This window comes from Daphnia pulicaria, chromosome 6 (assembly GCF_021234035.1).
Source record: "Daphnia pulicaria isolate SC F1-1A chromosome 6, SC_F0-13Bv2, whole genome shotgun sequence".
In the NCBI taxonomy this organism is placed as follows: Eukaryota; Metazoa; Arthropoda; class Branchiopoda; order Diplostraca; family Daphniidae; genus Daphnia; species Daphnia pulicaria.
In genome coordinates, this window is record NC_060918.1 from 20,908,407 (window position 1) to 20,935,270 (window position 26,864).

General features: G+C 42.1%; 6 protein-coding genes and 1 non-coding gene across 8 annotated transcripts; 3 read left to right on the forward strand and 4 right to left on the reverse strand.

Moving 5' to 3' along the window:
- The first annotated feature begins 192 nt into the window (after window positions 1–192).
- On the forward strand, window positions 193–264 carry Trnaa-cgc. The gene has a single exon. It is a non-coding gene; the product is annotated as a tRNA-Ala (tRNA).
- A 750-nt stretch (window positions 265–1,014) lies between these two features.
- On the reverse strand, window positions 1,015–4,189 carry LOC124341678. The gene is made up of 8 exons (XM_046794611.1): window positions 3,202–4,189; window positions 2,778–3,029; window positions 2,450–2,597; window positions 2,225–2,355; window positions 2,007–2,129; window positions 1,795–1,934; window positions 1,383–1,623; window positions 1,015–1,235 (listed from the first exon to the last, which is right to left on the reverse strand). Exons 1-8 carry the CDS (start codon window positions 3,314–3,316, stop codon window positions 1,123–1,125), a joined length of 1,263 nt encoding a protein of 420 aa, XP_046650567.1. The 5' UTR covers window positions 3,317–4,189; the 3' UTR covers window positions 1,015–1,122.
- An 81-nt stretch (window positions 4,190–4,270) lies between these two features.
- LOC124341677 (ATP-binding cassette sub-family F member 3-like) lies at window positions 4,271–7,629 on the reverse strand. Its single transcript, XM_046794609.1, has 13 exons — window positions 7,479–7,629; window positions 7,221–7,326; window positions 6,963–7,167; window positions 6,702–6,904; window positions 6,528–6,632; window positions 6,099–6,458; window positions 5,853–6,035; window positions 5,598–5,771; window positions 5,425–5,529; window positions 5,205–5,274; window positions 4,960–5,140; window positions 4,666–4,886; window positions 4,271–4,593 (listed from the first exon to the last, which is right to left on the reverse strand). Exons 1-13 carry the CDS (start codon window positions 7,564–7,566, stop codon window positions 4,438–4,440), a joined length of 2,157 nt encoding a protein of 718 aa, XP_046650565.1. The 5' UTR covers window positions 7,567–7,629; the 3' UTR covers window positions 4,271–4,437.
- A 60-nt stretch (window positions 7,630–7,689) lies between these two features.
- LOC124341688 (endothelin-converting enzyme homolog) lies at window positions 7,690–13,836 on the reverse strand. Of its 2 annotated transcripts, XM_046794622.1 has the most exons (15): window positions 13,161–13,836; window positions 12,596–12,709; window positions 11,697–11,934; window positions 10,786–11,001; window positions 10,408–10,697; window positions 10,246–10,344; window positions 9,982–10,158; window positions 9,806–9,877; window positions 9,657–9,733; window positions 9,250–9,596; window positions 9,005–9,161; window positions 8,681–8,893; window positions 8,500–8,612; window positions 8,284–8,423; window positions 7,690–8,212 (listed from the first exon to the last, which is right to left on the reverse strand). In XM_046794622.1, exons 1-15 carry the CDS (start codon window positions 13,176–13,178, stop codon window positions 8,036–8,038), a joined length of 2,448 nt encoding a protein of 815 aa, XP_046650578.1. In that variant the 5' UTR covers window positions 13,179–13,836; the 3' UTR covers window positions 7,690–8,035. The 2 variants fall into 2 exon arrangements, with proteins under 2 accessions (XP_046650578.1, XP_046650579.1); XM_046794623.1 differs by lacking the exons at window positions 11,697–11,934; window positions 12,596–12,709; window positions 13,161–13,836 and adding an exon at window positions 11,284–11,644.
- Window positions 13,837–13,925: 89 nt separating this feature from the next.
- Window positions 13,926–15,073, reverse strand: LOC124341689 (ragulator complex protein LAMTOR3-like). The gene is made up of 6 exons (XM_046794624.1): window positions 14,981–15,073; window positions 14,859–14,893; window positions 14,702–14,760; window positions 14,574–14,637; window positions 14,414–14,486; window positions 13,926–14,344 (listed from the first exon to the last, which is right to left on the reverse strand). Exons 1-6 carry the CDS (start codon window positions 14,984–14,986, stop codon window positions 14,210–14,212), a joined length of 372 nt encoding a protein of 123 aa, XP_046650580.1. The 5' UTR covers window positions 14,987–15,073; the 3' UTR covers window positions 13,926–14,209.
- A 238-nt stretch (window positions 15,074–15,311) lies between these two features.
- Window positions 15,312–18,031, forward strand: LOC124341826 (glutathione hydrolase 7-like). Its single transcript, XM_046794775.1, has 7 exons — window positions 15,312–15,725; window positions 15,812–15,963; window positions 16,044–16,453; window positions 16,529–16,825; window positions 16,894–17,086; window positions 17,159–17,484; window positions 17,549–18,031. Exons 1-7 carry the CDS (start codon window positions 15,561–15,563, stop codon window positions 17,725–17,727), a joined length of 1,722 nt encoding a protein of 573 aa, XP_046650731.1. The 5' UTR covers window positions 15,312–15,560; the 3' UTR covers window positions 17,728–18,031.
- A 5,215-nt stretch (window positions 18,032–23,246) lies between these two features.
- On the forward strand, window positions 23,247–26,602 carry LOC124344346 (zinc finger protein GLI1-like). The gene is made up of 5 exons (XM_046797856.1): window positions 23,247–24,237; window positions 24,327–24,488; window positions 24,611–24,890; window positions 24,973–25,128; window positions 25,431–26,602. Exons 1-5 carry the CDS (start codon window positions 23,392–23,394, stop codon window positions 25,502–25,504), a joined length of 1,518 nt encoding a protein of 505 aa, XP_046653812.1. The 5' UTR covers window positions 23,247–23,391; the 3' UTR covers window positions 25,505–26,602.
- The last annotated feature ends 262 nt before the right edge of the window (window positions 26,603–26,864 follow it).

Sequence of the window (26,864 nt, forward strand, 5' to 3'; positions counted from 1 at the left end):
CGCAAAATGTTTTATTGCATTTCACACACGCACTTGCCATTACAACTAGCGGTTTAATGTTTGTATTGTTGTGAAAAGGCAACATAATCAAGAATTTCGTGCTTAAAATGCAGAAAGCAGTACTCAACGTGTAACGAAAAATCAACGATGTTCTACTATCATCTATTTTAAAGCAAGTACTTGACATACTAAGGGGATATAGCTCAGTGGTAGAGCGCTCGCTTCGCATGTGAGAGGCCTCGGGTTCGATCCCCGATATCTCCACGAATGTTTTTTTCTTTTTAATTTTTTTTCTTTTTTTTTTTTTTTTTTTTAAATATGTAAAGAAACTAATTTTTTTTTAAATTACACTGGAAACAGAATAAATATTACGTTAAGAAATAACAGGCGCGCGGTGGGGGAGTTGGATAGGGCGTTACTTCACCATTCAAGATTTCCACAGACATAGGTTCGAATCTCCAAAAAGGACTAAATTGTAAGTATTCATAGACTTAGGTTCGAATCTCCAAAAAGGACTAATTATTCATTCAACTTATCTCTCATCCAACAGGTGAAGTCCATAACATCAAAGATTATATATAATCTGAATCTGATACGAGCATGCAATAAGCTCCTTGTTCGATTTGTTATATGAGTCTTTCAAGTGACTGCTTACGCGAATAGCTATTGTGTGAGGTACGTGTTTTTTTTTTCTTTTTGTTAAATAATATTTTTATATCTTATTTATTTTTGTAATTTATCCTTACATATGCTTGCATAATTTGACTTTTTTTATCTTTAATCGCAATTAGACCTACTTTAAACTATCAGGTAGGGTAGGTGCGGAACTTTAGCTGTTGATACGTTGATACTTTAGACAATGGATAGTTTGGGAAAGTATCGTCCTCATGCACCATGCACCGATATAGTCCCATTATATAATATACAGGAAGTAAAAAAATAAATAAACATGGAACCGTCGTAGCCGCAACGCAGTTACGCAGGAAAGAAAATAAAGTGCACAAAAAGTTCGTATGAATTTGAAGACCGTTAAAATAAATATTCATTCCAAGAAATATATAAAATCATGAAAAACAATCGAAAAACCTTTGCGACTGTTAATTAATTAGATAAGTTTTCATTTCAAGCCAATATTTGCTCGAAAACTAAACAAAATCCGGCATTTCCGTCTTCATGGGAAGCAGAATCCTCGGCGTCATTCGTATAATAAATTATATTGAAATCCTTGGTGGTTGCTAAAAGTAACAGATTTTTAAATAAAAATGAGAAAACGAGTGACAAGAAAATTAAAGTATCCTTGAAATAGCTTCTTTTTAAAGAAAGGGCAGCAGGTAGCTATAGTGCTATACAAATATGTTAAGTTGAATAAATGCGGATCTTACAGCAAACTGTAACAGCTGGCGCCTCAAAAGCAGCAGGATTAAGAGCACCTCCACAGTATCGATCGGCGTAAACAGCGGTAGGCAGCAGAGGATTAAATCCATTGCGGATGAGAAGGAAATTGTGTGGGCAATTAATTGCGCCGCTTTTGGACGCTGGATTACCCGTCTGAGGGCCACTGAGTAGAAAACTACGACCACCAGCTTGTGTCGTACACTGAGTATAGCAAATTCTAGTTGCTCTCTGTAATAAATTAATTGATAACAGCCTTCTGTAGTCTAAATATTTAAATTGCCTTTAAAAATATAGCTGCAAGTGACAGCTTAAGTATAAGCGGGATTATTTTAAACTAAAATCAACAGCCCAGCAGCTATATGCTTCAAATAAAAAATAATAATGCTCTTTAGTCTTTACCTGGTTATTAACGAGTTCATTTCGGAAACATATTTTGTAATTCATTTTACTCAACTGGCGCGTTCCGGTCGTGTCCTTCCAATTAAAGGACTTGACGGTGTTGGAACCTTTGACGAAGTACTGTAGACAGTCTCTTGAAGCTTTGTTTGATAAATGAAATTCATACTGTGAACAGATTGTTAAAAAATGGCAAAAAAGTTTGAAAATGTTACCGATGAGATCTGAACCGCATGGAATCAAGGAGATTGTGATATTCCATTTCGGGTTGAGGGTCGATCCGCCGAATTTGAACAACAACAGCAAATCAGATTTCGACGAAGGTGCCTCTAAATACACTATCAAAAGGAACAATACAAATTAATATGTCGAATACCGGCAACGAACGTCATCCAAGAATAAAATTTTAAAATTAGGAAAAGAAAAATCTTACTGTGTTGTCCGTCATTGTCACCACACAAAAGAGGCACGTCGTTTACGACTCCGCCCACTTGGAAATAACCAGTATCGCACTGTGAAGTGGATGCATTAGGTTGCGCGATGGCGAAGGTTTTGAAATCCAAGCTAATCATTCGCCAGGGCATGTCGATTACAGTAATTAAACCAACAGAACGTGAAATCAATACTGCCCAAAGCTATTTCATCAAGTGAACCATACCGAACTTGACATGTAGGGCCTCTTTGTTCGACAAGATCCCTGTCCAGCGCAATAATCAAACTGCACGAACTATCTGAGCTCACCCCAGGAGGATTTCTCCATTCCGTGTTGTTTAACGTCATTTTCTCTCCGCATTTCGAAATTAAATCTTTAAAAAAGGAATAAAATAATAACCGATGATTGGGAAATTCGGATGGACTAAAAACAATCAGAGTCGTGGTGAGATAATTTCGTTACTTCTCCCAAATACCCCCCCCCCCCCTCCAAGGCCATGTTGGAAAGTTTATCCAGCTAATAAGGTTAAAAAAAGGAAAACTCTAATCAATACTTATGCAACAAACGGCTGCGATTCTGCAAGAACCACTTGGGCGGCCGCCGTATGATTTGCAAACTGTAGCGGGTAGACAGTTGCCTATTAGACCGTCGGGATCCTGACAACTCGTAAAGTCCGCCTGTGTATAGTTTCTGCCGGGATTGGGTCTGCGAATGGCGTTGAAACTGTTGATGAATGGTGCAAAGAAGTTGAAGAAACTGCTCATCCACGGCTGTTCGAAAATATTCTGTTGGCGCAGCGTACCAACTTAATCAGAAAAAAAGAAAGTTACACATTTGCTATCGATCGGTGCTCCGCTACTCAATCGGGAGTAACAGAAAGCTAAAAATAGACATTTCACTTCACGGTGGTATGAGATGTTGAATAAATAATTAATTAAATTTAACTTATGCATACAATTAGCATACAAATAAAATACCTGATAAATTTCGCCCCAAATTAGAATGAAACCGGGTTGTGCCAACGTCACCTACTACACCGCAAACGATATCGCCCGCAAGGATAGAGCTGATAATCAATACACTCAAATTCATATCTACTTCCAAAATGTATTCGTGTCAACGAAAAAATGAGCAGCCTGCAGCCCAGTCGACACCTATCCAATGTGTGCCGGTTGCCCTTATTTCTTTCCACGCTGATATACAGCCAATTTAGGACTCATCCTCAAACAAGTTTTCTTTTACCAGTCATCTGATCGTCCACCAAATTCGGCGTAAGGCCAACAGATATCAACTTGTGAGCAGTTGAGCAAGGACCTAGATTCTACCTTATTGGTTAACCTGTAAAAGAATGTGGACATCAGTTTCTAAAAGGGGCCCCTCGGCAATCTAAAACAGAACGAGACAAGACGTTAATGCCGATTACACAGCAGCGTTAATAACACGTGCAATAGGCTATCAACGGTCCTACGGAGAAACACAGCACAACCGACAAGGCACTGCTACGACGCAAACAAATTTCAAAAGAAATTGCTTTACAATTGAACCGAATTTTGCTCTTGATTTGACTTTACATCCTTCTTAGACTTGACTACAACATATTGGGTTTCGTATTGATGTCGAGGTTAAAACGGTGCTGGAAGGACGATTAAAGTAAAAAAGTTAGGGTTAGAAAACAATTTCCTACAACATAAAAAAAAATCTAAAAGAATAACGGCTAGCTTTTACTAGGTTGGATAGTAAAAACACAATGCACGCACGTGTCCAAAAGCCTTCAACTTTCAAGTCTCCGACTACACACAATGTCCGTGCAAACAAAGGTGTTAAACGCAGCAGACCCGATTCTTAAACACCGCAGTGCACACACGCGATTCTCGTTGTGACCGGACGTGATTCATTGGATATGTGGCCTTCCCCTATAGGTCGCAAAACAAAAAGTTAGAACTCTGCTCGTTGTAAATGATCTCCTTTCTTTTCTCTCTGATAAATTTTCCCTTTCCGGATGTTCTATCATAAAAAAAAATGCATGTTATAAGACATATCACAAAATCAGTCACCCAGAGTTTTGTTTTTTATTGCCGTCATAGCTTGAATTTTGTGTATGTGTCGAAAAGAAACTCATCGCATCATGACCAAAAAAAAGCAATAAGATCCGTAAGGTAACAGGTTAAAAAAAAATTCGTTTACCAATAGGGGCTTATTTACAATTAATTAAGCTATTTGTTGACCTCTTGGAGTTCTCTCTGCACCATCTTGCGATATTCGTCGAATCCGCCCTCAATCGAGCGTACCGAACCGCCGGCGCAGACCCACAACTCCTTGCAGACCATTCGGATAAGTCGCTCGTCGTGAGAAACTAGAACGACGCCACCCTAGAAATAGATTGCCCAATCGTCGTAAAATGCAACTTTCCCAATCTCATCTAAAGCACAAGTCGCACTCACCTGATATTTCCCCAAGGCTTTTCCAAGGGCTTCGATCGTTTCAATGTCCAAGTGATTGGTCGGCTCGTCGAGGATGAGGAAATTGGGCCGGGCTGTTCCTAAGACAGCAAAGGCCACGCGAGATTTCTGACCTCCAGAGAGACTAGCAATGTTCTGAAGGGCAAGGTCACCGGATACACCAAAACTACCCAGCAGACGCCGATACTCTTCGATGGGCTTACCTGGAATGAAGGGGGAAAAAAAGCTCAAGATTAAATGTCATGTCCAACAGAAACGCATGGAGTAGTTACTTACCAGGAAATTTGGTTTGCAGCAGCTCGACAGGACATAAGGACAGATCAAGCTGATCAACGTGATGCTGACTGAAATAACCTATACGTAAATGCCGGCTATTATGCCTCATTCCAGACGTGGGATTATATTCGCCGGTAAGAATCTTCAAAAGAGTAGTCTTGCCGGCACCGTTTTCACCAACCTGTAAACAAAAAGAAACGTGATTGAAGCTTTATGAAAACTCAAGTCATTTGCATAAGACTTACGATGCAGATTCTCGAGTCGGATCCAGCCGACAGATTAACACGAGTGAGAATAGTTTTCCCTTCAGTATACCTGTATGGATATTCATTTCATACAATTAGTTTGGAAACTTCCCTTCTTATGCATGTACATTGAGAAGTCGCAGTGAGGTATAATAAATTGAGAGGCTCAAGGGTGACTAGAACGAATTAAACTGATAAAGATTGAAACAGAATAGTGTACCCGAAAGACATCTCGTCCAATTGAATTGCGGGAGGTGCAATAGGCTCGACTTCAGGAAACCTCAGGATGACTTCAACTTCCTTTTCTACAGGTTTTAATTCAGGCCTAGGAGCGAAAAAAAAAAGATCCTTTAGTTAGTCATTAAAATTAATAAGGAAAGTTGATGAACTTACAGTTTCTCCAACATTTTGATTTTACTCTGAACCAAGGAAGCTCTCTTGGCGTTGTAACGGAATTTATCAATAAACTCTTGGACGTGCTCCCTCAACTGCTGCTGTGCCTCGTACTCTCGTTGCTGATTTTTAAACTTTTCTGTTCTTGAACGAACAAAGTTCTCGTAATTACCTCTGGGAATTGCAAAAGGGAAAATGAAATACAACGATTGTTCGAGAAGCAAAGGAATAATAAGTAGTCGGCCAAAGTTATACCTGTAACTTTCTAGACATTGCGCATGTAGAAAAATGATATCGGTAGGAACAGAATCCAAGAAATTTCGGTCGTGAGAAACTACTAGCAGAGTGGAAGGCCAATTTTGAAGATAATCCTCGAGCCAAATGATAGCCTTCATGTCCAACATGTTCGTCGGTTCATCGAGAAGGAGTAAATCTGGCCTAAAATGTTAGAAAACATTTAAATCACTGTGTAGGAAATAAAATTAAATTCAAGGATCTTACTTTGAGAATAGTGCTCTCGCCAAAGCTAGACGCATTCTCCAGCCGCCAGAAAAAGTTTTAGTCGCCTTCAACTGGCCCTCTGGAGAGAAGCCCAAGCCGGCCAAAATCTGCGCCGCTCTTGCTGGTGCTTTGTCAGCATCAATGGCTTGAAGTTCAATGTAGATTTGAGACAATCTCGCGCTCATTTCAGGATCCGCACTGGGACCGTTCATTTTTTCGCCAAGTTCCTTCTCCTCTTTGAGTAAAGCTTCTCTTTTGAAGTCGCACTCCAATACGCTCTGAATGGCTGGAGTTTCGTCGCCGACAACTTCCTGTTCAACGTGCAATATGGAAATGTGCGACGGAATCCGTAATTGCCCACTAAAAGTTAGAGAAGGAAGAATTTGAATGATGTGAAGAGCTAAGAATATTTTAAGTATTTTTTTTTACGATGAAATCATGCGGAGCAACGTCGTTTTTCCAAGTCCATTTCGGCCGACAAAACCATACCGTCGGCCATGAGCCAAAGAAAGGTCAGAACCTTGCAACAAGAGTCTACACAAAATAAAAGAACACAATAAATACATAAATTATGCACAAAAGAGGAGAGATGTTGTTTCTTACTTGTCTCCGTAGGCAATATCAAAATTCTCAATACGAATATCTTTGCAATTGTTTGTGCCTTTGGCTTCCATTCTGGTTTCCTTTTTCGTCAATACTTGAGAAGCTGTAGCATTTGAAGGTGCATTAGAGTTCTTCTCCTTCTTTATCTGTTGCTTTTGCTGCAGTTTGGCTTCAGCCTTTTCTAGTTTCCTGGTGTCAACTTTCTGCATACGAAAGTTTGTTTAACAATGGGTTTATGAAAACATTACAGAACTCACTTACCATATCCTCTCCTTTGGGTTTATTCCATATACTTGCAGCTGGGGCCTCTCCATCATTTTCCTTCATGAATGACGCAGCATCACTCATCATAACTGGATTGTTGAGGAGTTTTCTTTCACCGCCATTGTAACTAGAATGTACTCCATTCTGCTGGCCGTCAACCAAGTCAGGTTTTAAAACTGTCAAGAGCTGTTGGCATAGTTTCCTAAATAACAAGTAAGAATATAAAATGTTGTGTGATTTAGAAGCAAAAAGTACCTGATCTCGTCCTCTCCTTTGTTGGCAGCAACCTCATGAAGGACTTCTCCAATTGCTTCGTAGACTTCATTAGAATTTTGAAAATCATCTCCAACATCCAATACACCTAAATCAAAAAGTGAAATGAAAAATAGGGACACTATTAGCACTTTTCAGACGTCTCAAAGCACATGGTTTACACGTATTTCGTGCTGTCGAAGGAAACAATTCCCATGCCCCACACCAAAAATGAAAACCCCAATCCTGTTCAACAATCACCTTCTATATACTGATAGATGCTGTCATCAATCTGAGAAAATTCGGATCTCAGAATTTTACTAATTGCAGAGCTTTTCGCTTCCGACATTATTATTTACTTGAGAAATAAAGGAAAGAAATAGAACCAACGAATCGATTCAAGTTCAAACGATTTATAGCATGATCGATTGTTAGGGTCCAAGTATCGCGATTAATACTTTTTTCAATATCGTTGGCGTTTTTTTAAGCTGTATTCATTATTTTTCTTTTGATTCATCGTGGATATTACAGAATAGTAATATTAAAATCGGCCATGAGAGATAATGATTTTTTTAAAACGGAAAACACGTAAGATTATAATGAAACCCCACGACTGATATTGGGAGATCATGGACGACGACACATCATTTTTTTTATGATATGATTTGGTTTGGCAAGGGGTATAGTTTTGTCCACATAATAAATATTAACACCAAGATCAAACACAATAAGAGGGAAGATAAATGTAGTTGCGTCAAAGATTTGTCCCAAAAACGTATTTCTGATTAGGTCGTTTTTATGAACCCACGGAAGTATAACTACCAAATTTCACATTTATTTTTCGGGTTCATCGGAGTGTCCGGCTGGCATTTAAAAACTGACGAGAATTCAGGCATATTGGACACAGGTCCTATCACTCGATAACGGGCTGGCGAATGTGGATCGTTCAATATCTGCAGATGGAGGGCTTCCTTTGTGCTCGATGAGCACCAAACCTTATCACACAATATTAATTTAGCGCTGATTAATCGTACTAGGTGAGCCACTTTCACAGATTATCTCTCACCTGAGCGAATGCTAGGAAAAACAGTTGGTTTCTTGTCAAATTGAGTCCGGGTAGTAGAAGCTCCTCGTCGCGAGTAGACGACCAATTGTCGAAAGCGTGAAAAGCAGCTTTTAACCCGCCATTATCAGCTATATTTTCACCTATTAATTAAAAATAATGGCACGAGGCTAGAAAATCAAACACTGCTTTTTTTTTCACATAGAAATAACAATATACCTAATGTTTGTTTCCCGTTTAGAGGTTGACCGTTGATCGTGTAGGAAGAATATTGTTGAATGAGACACTCGGTGCGTTTCTGGAAACGTTCGATCGTGGCATTATTCCACCACCTAGGTATTATAATTATTTCTTATTATAATTATTGGATTATTATTAAAATTAAAATTATATTAATTACGGGGCCAAGTCGCCGTTGCGGTCAAATTCTCTGCCCTGGTCGTCGAACGCGTGCGTCAATTCGTGTCCCATCACGACGCCCATGGCGCCGAAATTGAGTGCGTAAGGAAATGAATTATCAAAGAACGGCTGCTGGAGAATACCGGCGGGGAAAACGATTTGATTCTTGTTGGGAGTGTAGTAAGCGTTGACCATCGACGGCGTCATTCCCCATCTGCATGTAGGTTGGAAATATGTTAATTTTATTATCCACCGGAAGCACGCAGCTTATGCTTCATTCAGAATTCAATTAGATGAATTATATTAAATTAATTGAGAGAATTACAGTGTTTTGTTGACGGGTTCGTTGAGTTTAATTAGATTTTGGCGCAGGGCAAACTGATTGGAGCGGACGTTGTTCAGGAAGTATTCGTTTGATTCGATTTTCAAGTCGCCGTAGAGCTCATCCAGCTCTTCCGGATTCAGAATAAACTTGGGGTAACCTGGAAAAACCCCAAAAAAACGAGAGTTCTATAATTACTTTCCGTTGAAAAGTAGGACCATAATACGTCATCATCATCGGCACGCAACCTATCATATCAGTGATGGCGTCGGCCTTATCTCTGGCCGCCAGTCGGGTCTCGTCGTCCATCCAGTCCAGGTTATCGAAATTATTTTTAAAAGCTTCTTTGACGGCAGCGATCATGTTTTCGGCCAGCGGTTTCGACTCGCCGTGGAAGTTTTGTTTGACGAACATGGCGCCGACGGCGAAGCCCAGCACGCTATTGGTGTCCGTCACGCAGGAGCGCCAAGTTTCCTCGTTGCCGTCCGAGCCCATCAGCAACTTTCGCAAGATCTTGCCCGCTTCTCGGAACGCCTTTGGCAAGTAGGACAGGTATGAGCGGACGACGTGCCATCCCATGTAGTTGTGGAGCATCCTATTATGTAAATCATTCAATGAGAATTCCGGGAATGTTTAAAAAGAAATAATCTCGAACCTTTTGCCTCTGTCATTGGTCACTAGTTCTTCAATGATTACAGAGAGATTGCGCAGAAAGTCTGGCGAGAAGACGACCTAACCGTAAAAAAAATAAAAGATTAACATCTTGATAATAAAAGAAATGAATTTAATGTTTGTTATAAATACCACCGGGTGGTTCGGCGTGAGTGTGATGTTGACTTGAGAAAAGGCCGATTGAAAGTAGGCATTCCAATCGAGCTGAAACCATTCAGGTGTGTTTTGAAAAATTGAAATACAACCGTTAAAATGATTGAATAAAACCCAACATCCTAGTTGTTAATGGTAAAAAGTAAATAACTAACGAATGGAGCTAGGTTTCGGAGATCAGCAATGGTGAGAGCGTGATAGAGTTTCTCCTCATCTCGCCTTTCAGCAGACGAGACGGTGATTTGCGCGATACGAGTTTCCAGTTCGATGACGTCCTTCATCTGCTTTCGAATTTCTTGCGGGTCGACCGCAGCGTTCAACAATACGCCCACCTAAAAATGCAATTCGACACGTTGTTGTTTACTCTCATTATTGCGCTGTGCAACTATAGAACTAGCTCGGCTCTAGGAAAAACAAACCTTGGTCATGTAGTCCAGATAGGCGACCAGGATTTCGTCGCTTTCCGTTTTGTTGATGTAATAGTCTCGATTGGGTAATGTCAGTCCACTCTGATCCATCTGTTACATCAACAAGAAATTCACCTTAATTCTCCTTACGGGAAAAATAACAGATGAACTCACCTGGATAATATGACGAGATGAATTCTTGTCGTCTTCAGCCACGGCCCAGGTGAAGAAACCGCCCATGTTCATGACATTGTGAGCAGTTTGAAGAGCTCCTTGGAAGACCCAACGTTTCTCGGCCTCGGCGTTGGACGGTTCGATGGCTGGCCAGCCTCCAATTTGAGTCAATAGGTCAATCACCGGTTTGCCACCCAGCGTTTCCATTGTCTCGTTGACGTCCAGGCAGGATTGATAGTAGCGCTGGGCTCTTTTCTCCGCTTCGCTGCTCAAAGACTCGGCCGGTTGTTCTAAAATAGTCAAAGTCGACCCAAAATAAAAATGGAATTGTTGTTGAGAAGAAAGATGTGTAATCTATTATAAGCCGATATATAATACCTAGAATGGTTTTCATGACGATCTGATTATCCTGCCAAAGTCGATCGAAGGTGCCCCAAATGGGTTTTCCGGCCGGAATGGGATTGGTGCGAATCCAGCGCCCGCACGCATACTGGAAAAAGTCCTGGCAGGGATCGACCGACGTATCCATGGCAGACATCATCAACGCAGAAGCGCTCACGCAAGCGGTGCTCGTGCATAAACCACACCCATCATCTGCTCTCCGTTTTCAAATCAAGCGGCCATCAAAGGAAGAAGAAGAAGAGGTTATCAAATAGTATGTCACAATAAAGTGGCTCTCCATTTCAACGTTGTGACAGCTAATCGATAGCAATAAAAGATGCAGAGGCAGAGACTCGTCTAATGTAGTTTATATTGTCGCTTTATTTTTCGTCATCATTTGCATATGGCCTCTCCGTATTTATTTTCTTTTTATGACAAGCGGGCTGTCTCACGGGAAATCATGCTCCTTAGTCACTAACAAGCGTACTCTGCTACCTCCCGATATTCGATTTCTTTTTTCTCGAATAAAGTGCAGCCCAGGGAAGTAAATAGGATGAATGCTTTAAAGCGGGCTGATATTTGGTTACCCGTGGAACGACATAGAAATCGACGGAAGGGCACGACGGCACGATTGATAACCCCTTCCAACATTGTCCAATTTCGCCCCAATTACGGAATAATGTCGCCGTTTAAGAGAGAATCTAATTACGGCTGAGTGACTTGGCAAATGAAATTATACCGTCGAATTTCTTTCGTTTTTTCTCCATCCAAAACAAGTTTCAGTCGAGAAGCGTTTCCTGGGCAACAACTAACGAATGACGCACTGGGGAACTCTTATATTGTCTGGATGTGATTTTCGATGTAGAAATTGTTAGAGTAGAAAAATAAAAGAATCAAAGAAGATGAACCTGAAGCCGAGTCGCTGTTGCCGCTTCGGTGACTAATGTGAAGCAAACGAAGGTCCTGTTTCGATTTGAGATTGACGTAGGCCGAGATGAGAGCGGGCAAGACGAGAGCCATGAGTGTGACCAGTCCACAAGTCACCAGCAACAGGCTACGCTCCAGCGCCGTGTGCGATTTCCAGCCGTTGCGGACGCGAGCCCATCCGGACAAGACGCCCACTCCACCGCCTTCGGCAACTGGAAACTGTGTATCAATCAAAACATCAGCAACATTGTCTTTCTATGTGGGTGATCATCACCAAAAAAAAGTTCTGATTAGTTCAACTTTCTGGCAGAAAACAAAAGAATTGCGCAGTTTGGGGGGGGGGGGGGGATCGGGACAGCAACAGCTAAAGGAACGGTCGAATCTCGACGAAACTTTAAAATGAGGGTAAATATTTTTAGTTTGGTCTATCTGTCAGGCCGCGCCGACGGAGAGGCTCCGTAGCCACGAAAGTAATGGCCGGAACAAGTCGTTGAAATAAAATAAGAAAAGAAAAAGAAGAGGAACATTTGACGGAGTTTAAAAGGAAAAAGGGCGATGGGAGAGATGGCGAAGGAAATAATGCGCACGGATTATATTTAGACTCTTTTTTGGGTTGTTTGTTCTCCAGCGCCCATTGGCAGAACAGAAATTCAAAGCCAAAACCAAATATTTAATGATCACTTGAGCCGTTAAGCTTCGTTGGCGCAAGCATTTAACGGCGGTGAACGGCGTACAATAATCCGGAGAATTTTATAAACATGAAGGAAAACCAACTCACACAGACGCCGCGGTACATATCACATCAAAGTTATTGATTTTTGGTCTTGTGGACACTTTATAAGAAGTGACTAAACATTCTGAAAAATTTGAGGACTCTCACCGTGCGGATGTGGACGGTTGGGCTGATAAAGTTGGCGGTTTCGGTGGTCGGGACTGACGACGTCAAGATGGAGCTGTCGTCCTCTTCGACGCCACCGTGATCGTAACAAGTCATCTGTCAAACAGAGTACGAAAAGAAAAAGAGTTAAAAGACGGATGAAGTCAAACAGGAAGAAAATAATCACCTATCACAGTGAACACTGTAAACAGGAAAATGTCTTTTAGGGTTGTTGTTTTTATTTCACGAATTTCTCGGGAACGGATTATTTGGTTCTAACAATCTCAAGAGAGTTTCTAGCTTGACAAGTAACACAGTATGCTATCTTTTTTCGGTTGCAAACAGGAGAGAGGGGGGAGAAGATGGGGTTGACTCTCTCTCTCGCCTGGCTCTCAGCAGCTCCGGCAATCGATTTAGTTCTACAGCTGGGAGAGAGTAGTACCCCATAGACACAACAGAAGCTAAACAAAAACAGGACCAGGCTCTTGCATGAAGTGGACGTACTACTACTACTACTACGACTACTACACAGCAGGAGGAGTTCAAGGAGGAAGTTGTTGATGTATACCTGAACGTAGCTGTTCATTGTCTTGTAGAGACTGGCTGATTGTTCTTGATGTTGCACAACAGGAGACACACAACAGGTCAATCGTTCAACGAAAAAGCCAGATGTCGATGTCAGATCGAACTGGAGGTAGAAGATGGACACAAAATTGTCTCATGTACACGGGGACGTCATCCGGGTGGGTTTCCTTCCCATAATTACGTACCGACGAAAAGAGCAGGTGAACGACGGGCGAATGGCGAAACAGAAACAAACAAAAATCTTTAACACAACTCAAAAAAGGGAAACAAATGGGGGGGAAACACACATCAGAGGTCGGTGAGCTGTCCGAGAGGACTAAAACAAAAAAAAATTAAAGCCAAGCCACCCGGACGTCTTGGTGCCACCGGGAGTAGATAACCTACTGCGGCGAACTGGGAAAACGCCCCGGCGCAAGCGCAGCATAACTCTCTCGCGTCTTTTCCCCTTTTGCATCCATCGTCCCGTGAGCTGCGTGTGCAAGACCCCCACTAATGGAGAGAGAGCCAGCTTTTCCACGTCGTGCAGCCCGGCCCCTATATACAAAGAACGATCAATAATAAAACCCCAGGTCGCTTTTGTGCGGCCGTCAAGAAGAGGAACGCACTCGTCGTACGACTATCTGACACTTGTGGCGTCTTCTTCACAACTATTTGTTGGCCACCACCTGGAAAATAAGACGAGCCAAATGTATATCGACCCGATGCACAGAAAAGGTCCTCTCATCACAGCGGGGTATCGAACAGGAAATAATGCTTTCTCAAGTGTAATCCAAGACGTTCATTTGTCTGGCCAATGTGGGATCGCATGACCGAAATAAGGCGCCACACTACGGCATATGTAATAATGACATTCGATCTAACACAAGGTCAAGTGATACGCCCTCTAAATGGATATTGTTGGAACGAAACTGGAAAAACACAAAAATTGATTGGAAGAATAAACATGGTTTTTTTTACGGATGAAAACAATTTCCCATGATTTTCAAGATATGATGAAAATTGTAACATGAATTGAAATGATTTTTTTTTGTTTCATTCAACAACTGAAGAAGCTAGATCATTAACAACAACTAAAAGGTCATTTTCCAAATTGACCAGTTGTCCAGTGTTTGCTGTCTTGCTGGCAATCAGACTTATTGTCAGCGGACTCTTGTTCATTTGAATCACCTAGTACAATCAGGAGAAAAAGGTTTCACAACACTTTCTTAAATAGTCTGTAATTGAAAATTGTTATACCTGATAATTTGAATAGATAGAAATGATTTTGTTATTTTTTCCAACTCCAAGCTTTCCAGCTTGATCTGTTGCCCTGTGGAAATCACAAATGAAAAATTATGTTGACTTGTTGTGTGGATACGATTACGTAGCTAATTGATTTCTACAAACAAGCCCTTACATAGCTGAAAAGGTGGAAAGGTAACTTGGTCTAAGGGCCATCTCGGGTGCAGAATCAAGAGCCACTGTAAAGATAAAAACAAATCGGGAAATGAATTTGAGATCACAATATACTGAATATTTACAAACCTTTGACTAGAGGCACACCATCACGGTCAGTTATAATAATTGCCAAAAGACCATCCACTCTGAAAATAGGGCAGTACAAAAGATAAACATAGTTTATAAATGTAAACTATCAAGACTTTATATAATCAATGGCAGAGTTTATCCATGTTTAACTTACCGCTGTAAAATGCACGCAACATATTTTCGCAATTCCTGCCGAAAGAAAATAGAAAGTTTTTTAAAGAAAGATTTAAGAAAAACATCGTTAACTGACAAATAAATTACGCCCACAAACATTACCTCCATTAGTCAAGTCTGTGACTTTTTTATGAATCACAGTTCACACTTCACAACATCAATAGCAGAAGAAGTCAGCAAGTGTCAGCAAATATTTATTAACAGAAGCGCCATCTAAAAGTCGGAAAATCAGTAAATTAATGTTTTCATATGTCACCACTAGATGAGTTTGTTGTGATCATTTACTCTTTAGCCACGTAACATCTGATGTACTTAAAATGATACATTATTAATTATAATGAAGCGTATTATTTTATCGCGTGTAATCGAATGTTTACAATTGATATTTCATGAACTGCACTTCGTGATTCATTTATCGCGCGTAATTTTCAAATTTCCGCGACATCTAGCGAATTGTTTGATAGCTGATAAAACAAAACATAGGAGGGTGTTGTTTTGACAGGGCGATCCGCCTACACGTTTTTTTTTTATTATTATTATTTTTCCGCTTCCCGGTCATAAAACTTTCTCCAACTATATATAGTCGTGATTGGTTTTCTCAAGATATCTGACAGCCTTAGAATTCGTCGCTGTGATGTTTTAATTCCTACAAACTGCAATTAATCAAATACTATTTAATATCATGGAAACCATCCCACTCTCTCCAACCCACAAAAAACCAAGATTTGGGAACTGTTGTTCTGGCCAACAAAATGATGGGCTAAGAGTGATTATCTTTTGCTTTGGAGTTCTATGCATCTGTGTCACAATTGCATTAGTTATAAGCATCTATCTAGGAGATCCTGAGGTGTGTATCAATTTTTCTACTCAATGACAACATTTATACATTCCTGCTATCTACACAACAAATTAATATTGAAATTTCACATTTAGATACTGCCACGAGGTGCAGTTGCAACAGACAGCCAGCAATGCTCTCAAATCGGTGTTGATACCCTTCAAAAAGGGGGTAATGCAATCGATGCAGCAGTTGCAGCAATGTTCTGCATGTGTGTCGTCAATCCTCACATCACTTCACTTGGAGGGTGAGATCAATATTTTGAAATGCAATGCTTGTCATCCCTGCTTCCTCTTTCAAAATCTATTTTAAAATTAATGTTGACAGTGGTGGAGCTATGATTATACTCAACCACCTGACTTCAAAGCCACCAATGGTCATCAACTTTCAAGACGCAGCCCCCGGACCAGTGAATGCGTCTTTGATCGTCAACGGCCAAGGACCCTTGGCTGTGGGAATCCCCGGGCTGTTGAGTGGCCTGTGGAAGAGTCATCAGAAATTTGGCAAACTGAAGTGGGCGGATCTTTTACAACCCTCCATCCAGTTGAGTAATCTCGGGATTAACGTGTCATCTCAGCTAGCTGGGGCGGTGCAAGGAATTCCGGGTGATTCTCCCTTGCGCCGATCCCAGCTCTTCTTTCCCAACAACATCCCTCTCGCCGAAGGCCAAGTCATTCGTCAGCCAGCCTTCGGTAAACTGTTGGATTCTCTGGCCCAAAATGAAAACGGGGCCGAAGGTAAATTCACATTTGACATAATTTCTATTTATTTCAATCAGATTAAACTTTCTGAATTTTTTTTTTTTCATTTAGAATTTTACAAGGGGAAATCGGGCATGAAACTGGTGAATTTCTTGACAAAAGCGGGAGCCGACTGGACAATGGAAGAGTTGGGAAAGTACCGAGCTCGAGAAGAAACCGCAATAACTGGAACTTATGGGAAAACCACTCTGTACACAAGTTCCGCTCCGACTTCAGGTCCCCAGCTCATTTCGCTTCTCAATATCCTATCGGGCTTTGGATTGTCTGTCAGGGACTATTTGACCCTAGGATATACACACGACATGATTGAAACTATGAGGGTGACTCAAAACCAAGTTTCGAAATTAGGTACGTAATTCTAAAAATTCAAATTGATTTCTTTCATGTCACATTATTATCTTTTTCATAAAAAAAAGGTGACCCGTTGTTTGGAAAAGATGTGGCGTCGGTTGTCGCTCAAATGACCAATAAAACACTGGCGGATGAAGTGAGGAAGCAGATCCACCCGAATGTCATCCTTCCCAACAGCGACGTGCCATCAATGCCGGAACCTGCCGCCTCAGTTGTTTCTGTGATTGACAATGAGGAGATTTACGTCGCTGTCGTCAGGTAATTTGCTTGAATTTCAATCAACTGATTGACGAGCCAATTTTTATTTGATTCGATTTCCCCATGACATAGCGGATTGAATTCCGTTTTCGGAGCCCATCTGGTGACTCCCGATGGTTACGTCTTGAATAACGCCATGGCCAGCTTCTACGACGACCCTTCTCTGCCGGACAATGTGGGCGGTCAAGCCGGCCAACGTCCATTGCAGGGCCTTTTACCGGTGATTGCGACCGAGACGAATGGGCGATGCGGCACCCGGTTCGTCACAGGCTCGGCGGATGCCACTCTACTCGCCCAGGTCGTCATGAATCTCCTCCAGTTCAATCAATCAGCCGCCGATGCCATCCGCTCCGCCAGAATCCACTCCAAACCGCAGAGTTCTTCCCTCGAACTGGAAGGTAAATTCGATTTCTGCGGATCAATAATCCACCGAAAATATTTCATTTCTCCTTTCATTCGTAGATATGCCGCAAGCGAAGCTGCCTGAAAGTTTAATCAATTCACTGACCCAAATGGGTCACACGATCCTACTCCGTCCTCCGCCCTATCCGTCCGTTAATCTCGTGCTCAAGAGTGGCGATGCCTTGTCTTCTCAATCAGACGGCCGCGGTGGCGGCTACGCCGTAAAATACGGCCCTTAAATAACTGCCTTTTTTTTCTCAAAACGCTTCCAGCTTTTTATGGAACAAGACTTTTTTTTTGCACGAAACAACTGCCTCTTAATGTTTAAACCATCCGGAAGAATAAGATCTGCGCACAACTTGTTTAACTCTGTTCTAACCTCCCCCCCGGTGGCGATCAGTTCAGTTCAGCTCTGACAAAGAATCATCAGCAATAATTCATTTTCTTTTTATTAGGTCTTTTTGGAACGTCTTCCTTTTTTTATCTTTTATTGCCCGTTTGATGTAGCCACACACAAGGCAATAAAAAAAATATTAAGTTTCACCTCCCCCCTTTTTTCTTCTTTAGACAAGACACAACGAAGAAGAACACGAAAAAAGGACATTTCTTTTTTTATTATTATTTGAAAAGAGTTTCTCATTTTCCAGCTCTCTGGTGTCGTTGCTGGGCCAGTGGGCCACCTTCCCCCCCTCGCTCACGTCTCGGATTGCAGGGCCGTGAATGGTAAATCACGCGACAAGTGTGTCAGCTCGAGGAATAAGTCGGGAAACTCAAGACAAAAAAGAAAAATTCAAATTTTTAGAAGAAGAAGAAGAAGAAGAGGGTGACACTGACTCTCTTCTCTCTGTTCGTCTCCCGCGAAATGCAAATGCGACGCTTTCTGGCTCACCCCCACACAAGATGATGCGGCCGTGTACTAACCCACAGCCAATAGTATATGCCACTACTACTACTAGCTACTACCCCATACCAACGCAGCTGTTGCGTGTCATTTAACCCTGTTGTGTGTGTGTTGGTGCGTCGGGCCCAGCAGTTTCTCTCCAGCCTAGCTGAGTTGTGCACCCCCTGCGCCGTCGTTGTCTTCTTCTTTGTTTCTTTCGAAAAACTTTTGAAAAAATGAAAATGACAAGTGTGTAGCCGATCGCCCGTCTATAGAGGCCCATGTTAGAAGATATGAGCTATAGCGCCGTAGGATTTAACATTTGACCCCGGCACCTCTCGACAGCCAGCCGAAGAGGCGTTCACCCTCTTCGTCGTCAGACCAATAGATCACTGCCAAAAAAAGAAAGAAAAGAAAAAGAAAAGAAAAAGAGGAATAAGTCGACTAGAAAGAAAGAAAACAGCAACGCCTGTCAACGTGTGGTGGCACACCAAGAAGAAGAAAAAGAAAAAGGGGATACACACATCATAAGATTACACTCTCCGTTTGTGTTTTTTCGGGGTTAAGTTGGTCGAAAGAGGTACGTGTACAGCTAGTAGACAGACAGGCAGACACAGAGAGAAAAGGAGAGAGAGTTGTTGACTTCTCAGTTGGCCACTTGCTGAACGGCCATTCTTCGAGAAATGTAAGAAATAAAATAGGGGGGGACACCCCCCTCCGTTTCTCGTTAAAAGGCCACAAATTGTGGGCAAAGTTTGAAAAGAGATTGGGTTACAATTTGACGCGCGAATTGCTCCTTCATTAATCATCATCAACCGATTTTCGCCATTTTTATTTTTTATTTTTCTTCTTTTTGTTCCAGGACGAGTAGTAGGGAAATTGATCCGCTTGTTGTTTTGATGAGCCCCCAAAACCGAGTTTGACATCCCTCCTTTTTGGATGGTGGTTGTGGTGGTGGTGGGGGCCCGTGTTGAAGAGTTGAGTAAACAATCGCGGCAAGCGCAATGCTCTTTAAAAGACGTGGAATCGGTTGCGTCAAGAGGGGAAAGAAAGAAGAAAGAAGAAGAAGAAAAAACATCAACGAGTCGCGTGGGGTCGTCATCATCACCCCCTCACTTGTTCCTCTGTTGTTACAATGACAGATCCTCCTCCGCTTGCCTATATTACAGCTCGGAGAGAGAGTGGCTGGCGGCTGCTGGGCCGGCTGGTATGGGCCCACCGAAAACGGAGCTATAAGGACGACGACACCAAACCGCAGCTTGAGCGACGAGACATAATATTCTGTCCGTGCACAAGTTCATAAACATCCAAGAAGAAGAAAAGAAAAGAAAAGAAAAAGAGAAAAAAGCTTTTTAGGAAACCCAATCGTCTACGCGGTTTATTATGTACAGTCAAAATAAGGAGAGCGCATCTTTTCGAATGTTTTGGAACAATTTTTACCCCCAACGGCTCTGCACGTGCACTAAATATCTCTCTCGTCCCGTACGTACGTAATGTTGTTCGCTCCCGCTACATCAGACGACATTTGAATGGCATCACCCAGGATCGACTCCTCGGGGTAATTCCCATTCATTTGACACTACCCGTTTGAATCGAAATAGAATTTGACTGTCAATCAAATAATCGACTGGTCAACTGAGATCTTTTCTCAGTTTGAAAAACCTTTGCGCATTCGCACGTCATAATCATGAAGAAAACACCGCCCATCTGCTTCTAATAGAGCTGAGCTGAGCTCTGAGCTGCCGGCGATGAAGATGGCATGCTGCTGCTGCTGCGGTGGCGAATGATTGAGAGTCTAGAATTTCGCTAATTAGTTGGAGCCTATCGTACCACCAGCTCTTTTTTCTTGAAATGGTTAAACTCGGCTCATTCCTTTTCTCTCTCCATCTTGTCTCCGCTTCGTTTGATTTCATAGAGAAAAGATGTCACAGCGATGCTGGAACGGACGTGATGGATAGGCCGGCCGGCCCAGCAGCAGCTACACCAAATACCTCCACAGCAGCAGCAACCCTGATCGCTCAGCTGACACATGTGGCTGTGTTTCAAAATGGAAATGGAATATTAGATTTTCCTTTTCTCAGTAGCTGAGGGGGGAGCTGGAATGTTGTTACACTCTCATTTGATAACTGATGGCTGACAATGTAATCCCCACAGTGAGTGAACTCTGGTATTTTTCTTTTTTGTCAAACCTTTAGGAGTTAGGACGGACGGACGGACGGGCGGCGGGACTTGTGTGCCGTTTGACGAAGAGGGTTTGACCTTTCGCGCATTTGTTTTCAGTCAACATTTTTCTCCCGTTCAACTGTGTGGGAAAAATCTTAACCTGACACACACACACACAGGTCGTCGGTCCACGCTCCGAGCCATCAGATTAATTTCTCGACATTTTCTCCTGATTTTTTGGAAACCAAAATGAATTCAAATTTCAAACATTTTTCAAATCTTTTTTTTTTCGCGCCTCCAATTTTTCCGTTGGCTATCATTTGGGATTTGAAATGATTTTTCGGGAGCTTTGGGCGGCAATGTTAACAAGCTGTCGCTAGGGGTCATTTCGTCCCGCATCTGCACGGACCCTTGACTTTGTCAGAACTCAAAAAAAAAAAAAAAAAAAAAAAACGAAATTGTTTTTCAAAAAAGAACATAAAATTGGGTAACAAAATAAAATTTTCAAGAAATAGAATTTTAAAACTTTTTTTTTGTCCTTCTGGAAAATGAACGAGCGGGCGGTGTCGGATATCGGCGTCGCTTTCTTCTTAACGATTTCAGCTACCACTGCGCATCATCATCATCCTCCTCCTCTTCTCCTCTTCGTCTCTGACGCGCTCGTAATAATAATAACGATCCCGCGCTCCTATAGGAGCCTTTTCGCGCCGAGCGCTCTGCTGTTGTCTCCGTTTTCGACAGGAGGAGATCATGTGATACAATTATTTGTGTGGATTTTGTCGAGTTAGACCATATACACACACCGCCTGGATATAATGACGTAATGTGTGCGCTAGTCCCATTATATTCCACTGGGCCAGTCAAACTAAAAAACATCATCAATATTGGGGGGAGCCCCAAAAGTGTCAACATGTTCGAACTTTCGACCTCCCGCCATCATTAACCTAAAAACCGAATAGAAATAAATCCAATCAACAATAATAATACGCCATTAAACAATTTGGATAACATCATCACACGCTTGTGATGATGTTGTGAACTGTGATGGCTCCTTAAAAGAGACACTATAGTATACTGAAGGATCTATTTCTCTCTCTCTCGTTCGTCTTGAATTTCTCTCTGTTGAGGTCATCGATCAAGCGCGCCCGAGACTCTCACCCAAAACTGTTTTTGACCGTCAAGTTAAGAAGAAGAAGAAGCGAAAAATGTGAAAAGAGAAAAAAAGGGCACAGCCCAAGGTTCACTGGGGCCATCTTCGGTATGTTAATTGGACACTAGGATTGTGCAGCGACCGTGCAACATGAGGAGAACTCCCTTTTAATAATAATAAAAGATGCTACTATATAGCTATACAGTAGTAGTAGTAGAGTTAGCTCGCTGTTGCCGGGCTATATCCAAAAGTGGTCGTTATCTTTTAAAATGATAAAATATCTCTTTTTCTTTAACAATTGAACATTATATTAATTTATTATCCTCTTGTCGTCTTTTCATTTTGATCTAATATTTTTGTTCAAAAAGAATGACTCTCTCTTCTTATTTCTTTATTTTTTACCGGGCCGGCAAAGTGTACATATTAAAACTCTGAAAAAGTGAAAAAAAAAAAGTAAAAAAAAAGTCATCCATTATCTTGGTCCTGGCGTGTAACGAGACACTCTGCTGCTGCTGCTGTGCTCCGGCAGCTCCTGCTGCAGCCTCATCTCTCGTCGTCTCTCCAACCGGCTCATATATACAACAGTGTGTGTGTGTGTGTGTGTACAGAATACATACACACACAACCGGCGCGATCGACTGTGTGTGATGGCCTCCTCCCTCTTATATACTTTGGGAAAAAATAAAATGTATTATTAGCTCTTCTATCTTATAGAATATGGGAGGACTAGAACTTTGTTTCTCTAGACAGTCATTTTTATGTTTTTTTTTTCTCTTTTAAAACAAATGATGGAAAACGCGGAGAAAAATACAAATTAAAAATATTTCACCCCTCCTTGTAGGAGTTTTAGTTATGTATAGTTATGTGTATATCGCCAGACTCGTGTGGCATTCGACTATTACCAATGTTCGTTTTTAAGTGGCCTCCTCCGGAGTTTCGAACGTGAAATGGCCCAGAAGGCCTATTACCTCTCAAATTGACACATGTCATCATTTGTTAATAGGTCCAACATTTTCCTCATTTCCCCCAAAAATTTACCCAATTCTTAAATCAACCAAAAAAGAACCGATTGAATAAATTAAACATTGAATAATTCAAAATATCAATTGATCCAGCCAAAAAATAACAGATAAACATTGACAAGCTATTATAGAAATAGTAGCTATAATAATCAGTTCTAAATAATGTTATGATGTAAAATAGTATAACTAGAACAGGGCGAAAGAGTCAAATGAAGCTAGGAGGGCGTTGACATTATTTGGTTTCCCCCGCTATACTTTTTATTTTTTTTTTATTTTTCCTATAGCGCCATTCGCTGGCTCGGTTACCAGCCAATGGGATCTGAGCAGGTTCGAAGGTTTTTTTCCAGCTTCGGATGGCACACAGCGTACAGATCTACTATACTCTACACCGTCCGCATCTATGTAATGAACTCATTTGACTCTGTGTGTAGAGCATAAGGATCCCTCCTCCTCCTCCCTTCTACTCTCTCTCCACGCCGCCCTTTGGCATCTCTATATATTTGAACGAGGACACTTTCTCCGTGTCAAACAGTAGTCTGGCGAGTGTCGATGAGTCAACACTGCTTGGAAACCCTCTCAACTTTTCCCACTTGAAAAAACCCCCAAATCCCCCCCAAAAACAAATTTTGAACTTTTTGAATTTGCCGCCAAAATTTTTTTTTTAAATTTCAACGAAAAAAAAGGAAAAATGTTTACCGAAATAATTAGCCACTCGTCGGAAGATGCGACGGCCACTTTCGGACACGTTTGTTTCGACGGCCTGGTCGAGAATTCGTCCGTCCAGGCCCCGGCGTCGTCGTCTTCACCGGTGAAATTGCCGCCGTTGAATCTTTACTGGCCGCCTCATCAGGAGCCGTTGGCTGCCAGCGGCCGTCCGTCCATCATCGAAGATCCCCTGTGCAGCATGCTGGACGACGTCTTCATGGACAACTATTGCGCCGATTTGGGTCCGTCGCAATTCATCGACCAGGAGCTCAAAGAGGAGAACCTCATGGTGGACTTGACCAGTCCCTTGCACGACCACCACGACTCGAGCGGATTCTATTCCGGCGGATTCGGATGCAGCGGAAGCTACAGCGGCAGCGACTGGATCATCAACTCGCCGGGCACGTCGAGCGTCAGCACCTGCGGCGACGGCGACAGTATGACGCAATCGCCGTTCATGACGTCACCGTCGCAGTACCACCAGACCTTCCAATTCCCGCCCGTCCACCAGCATCAGCCGGACACGGAAGACTGCTGGGCCGGCCGGCTGGAGGGCGGAGCCGAAGAAGAAGAGGAGGAAGAGGACAATGTTGGGGATGACCAAGAAATCAGGGTCCTCCACTGCCGCTGGGTCGACTGCAAGAGCTCCTACCAGACCCAGGAGGAGCTGGTCCAGCACATTGAGCGCAGTCACGTCGACCAGCGCCGGGCTGAGGATTTCACCTGCTTCTGGGCCGGCTGCCCGCGTCGCCACCGGCCCTTCAACGCCCGCTACAAGCTCCTCATTCACATGCGCGTCCATTCGGGCGAGAAACCCAATCGCTGCACGGTAAATTCCATCGTCTATTACGTAATTGAAATTTGCATATTTAATTGACCTTTTTAATTTCTGTGGTGATTCATTTTGACACATGACAGTACAACGGATGCCTCAAGGCTTTTTCGCGTCTGGAGAATTTGAAAATTCACCTGAGGTCACACACGGGCGAGAAACCTTACCTGTGCCAGTACCCGACGTGCCGGAAAACCTTTTCCAACAGCTCCGACCGCGCCAAACATCAGCGGACCCACATCGACACGGTACAATTCATCCCATTATATTTTTAAATCAAAATTTGATTAATTGAGATTGACGTTGACGAATGGGGGAATTGAGCGGGAAATAAGATTGATTTTTAAATGAGATAATTGACATTTTGTAGAAGCCATACGCATGCCAAATGCCCGGCTGTTTGAAGCGGTACACGGACCCGAGCTCGTTGCGGAAGCACGTCAAGAATCACGTGACCAAGCAGCTGGATCAGCACAGCAGCGGCGGCCACGTTGAAAAGAGCCAACCTCGCAACATAGCCACTAATACTTCTGCCAACAGCGGCGGCCAAGAGGCCGGCATGAAATTGTCCCGCCGAGAGTCCCGTCACGGCTCCACTTCATCATCCGTCAACAGCTACGAAGAATCGCCGGCCGACTGGGAACATGGCGGTAAGTTGTCCGCTTGTTGTTGCTTGAAAAAATAAAACAAAAATTCAATTTCTCATCTGTTTTGGTTTGTATTTTTTTTTAGCTTTTGTGGGGTCGGTTCATAATGAAGGCGACTATTACGGTGGTGGGGAAGTGCTGGGCAGTTCGACGGCCAACTCGGAAGACTCGACGGCCCAGCTGCTGGATGAAGGCAGCCTCCTCTTCTCCGAGATGAACCGCTTCGTCCACGACGACAACGGTACGTTATTATTTATTATTTCCAAAATGATCTGTGAATGTTTGTAGCCACGCGACCCCTCGGGGTCGTGATGACGACTCGTGAGCGATACGTTAGACGCAGCTGGGGGTGAAGTCTATGGCTGGACCCACAGCACGATCGGGAGCGTGTGCTGCTGCCTCGCTCTCTGCGAAATGTTTCCATTTTTAAACACTCGACCCCAATATTTCCTTCTTTTTAATTTTTAAAATTTGTTTTTAACTTTTTAACTTATTTGGGATTTTTTAAAAACAAATGGCCTTTTTTTCGTTCTATTTTATTAGGTGGTTGGCTGTTCCCGGCCATTGGCGACGATGTGGAGCGCCTGTGTGGTCTACCATCGTCCTGCTTTGTTTAGACAACTGCTGTATGCTGCTGCTGCCGGTCCGGCCGTTTTTCAGTGTTTATATGATGATGATGATGTTGAAACCTTTTTTATTTTTTAAATTTTTTCTCGTCAATTTTCTCTCTCACTTCCACTGCCATATTGGTCTTTCATCGTATGTGTTCTGAAGAGATTATTTCCATTCGTAGATTCAAAATGACCGCGCGGCGCCTGCTCATGGTACAATTTGAATTTGGCGCTCCCTAATATAAAAGAGAAGGCGTGTGCTCATCATTTCTCTCTCTCTTCAAAACAATCCAATCAGCTTTTTCAATATGATCTTTGTTTGTACAGTTGCGTCACATATGATTGACAATTTTTTTTTTCAAATGATTTCGATCTTAAAAAAATAATTAATGAACTTGACCAGATCTCAAAATCGAGTCTTTCGCGTTTTTCGGCGACAAGTCTCGCGTTCGTCGAGCTACTCCAGTGATTTTCACGTCGTCTACTACTATAACTTTTTTTTGTTGTCTTAATTGCAATCGTTTTGTTGACCGTTCTAGCGCCAAAGTCGAACCCGATTCTGTCCTTCTCGTCTCTTATGTAACGTTTTGCGATAACAAAAATATGTTCCTGATTTTTTTCTCTCCTTTTTTTGAAAATCCAAATTGAATTTCGTATATTTTCCCGCTGAAAAAAAATGAATTTTTTTTTTTAATAATCGCTCGCATGTTTGTTTCCGTGTATTGCTGGGGTATGCCACAATACGTATTATACGTTTCAACGTGCCTATAAATCACATTTGATGGGTCCCAAATCCTGTCCGACTATAAAAATCGTGTGACATTCGCGGCCTTAATTATATGTCTTTCAATGCAATTTCCGCGCTATACTGGATCGGCGGATATGGATTTCGAACATAAAATCCTATTCGATCGTTTCATGGCGTCCAATTGAAATCCTTTAGTAATTGCCAAACTGATTTTTTTGTTTTCCTATCTAGAATTTCTTGATAATAAAAAAAAAGTACTATGCGATGTTAATTGCTCAAATGGTGCTCTCTATCACTTCCGTTTTGAGTGAGTTATATGTGCTGGTCTGCAATACAAGTTCCGGTTCGTTTTCTTATATATGACAATTGACATTGTAAATTATATTTTGAAAAGCTAAAAATTCCCGCCATCGGCGCATTTGATTTTTTAAATTATGTGCAAACATTATTCGACAGTAGGTTGCGCAACGAAAATGAAAATAACGAAACTTTTGACCGTGAAATTTTACGTTGGAATAATTGTTTCCTTCATTATCTTTTTGTTAAACGAATATTAGGCTTGCAATATTTGTTTTAAAAGATTTCATTTTGTCATCAGTCATCACATAAAATTGAATT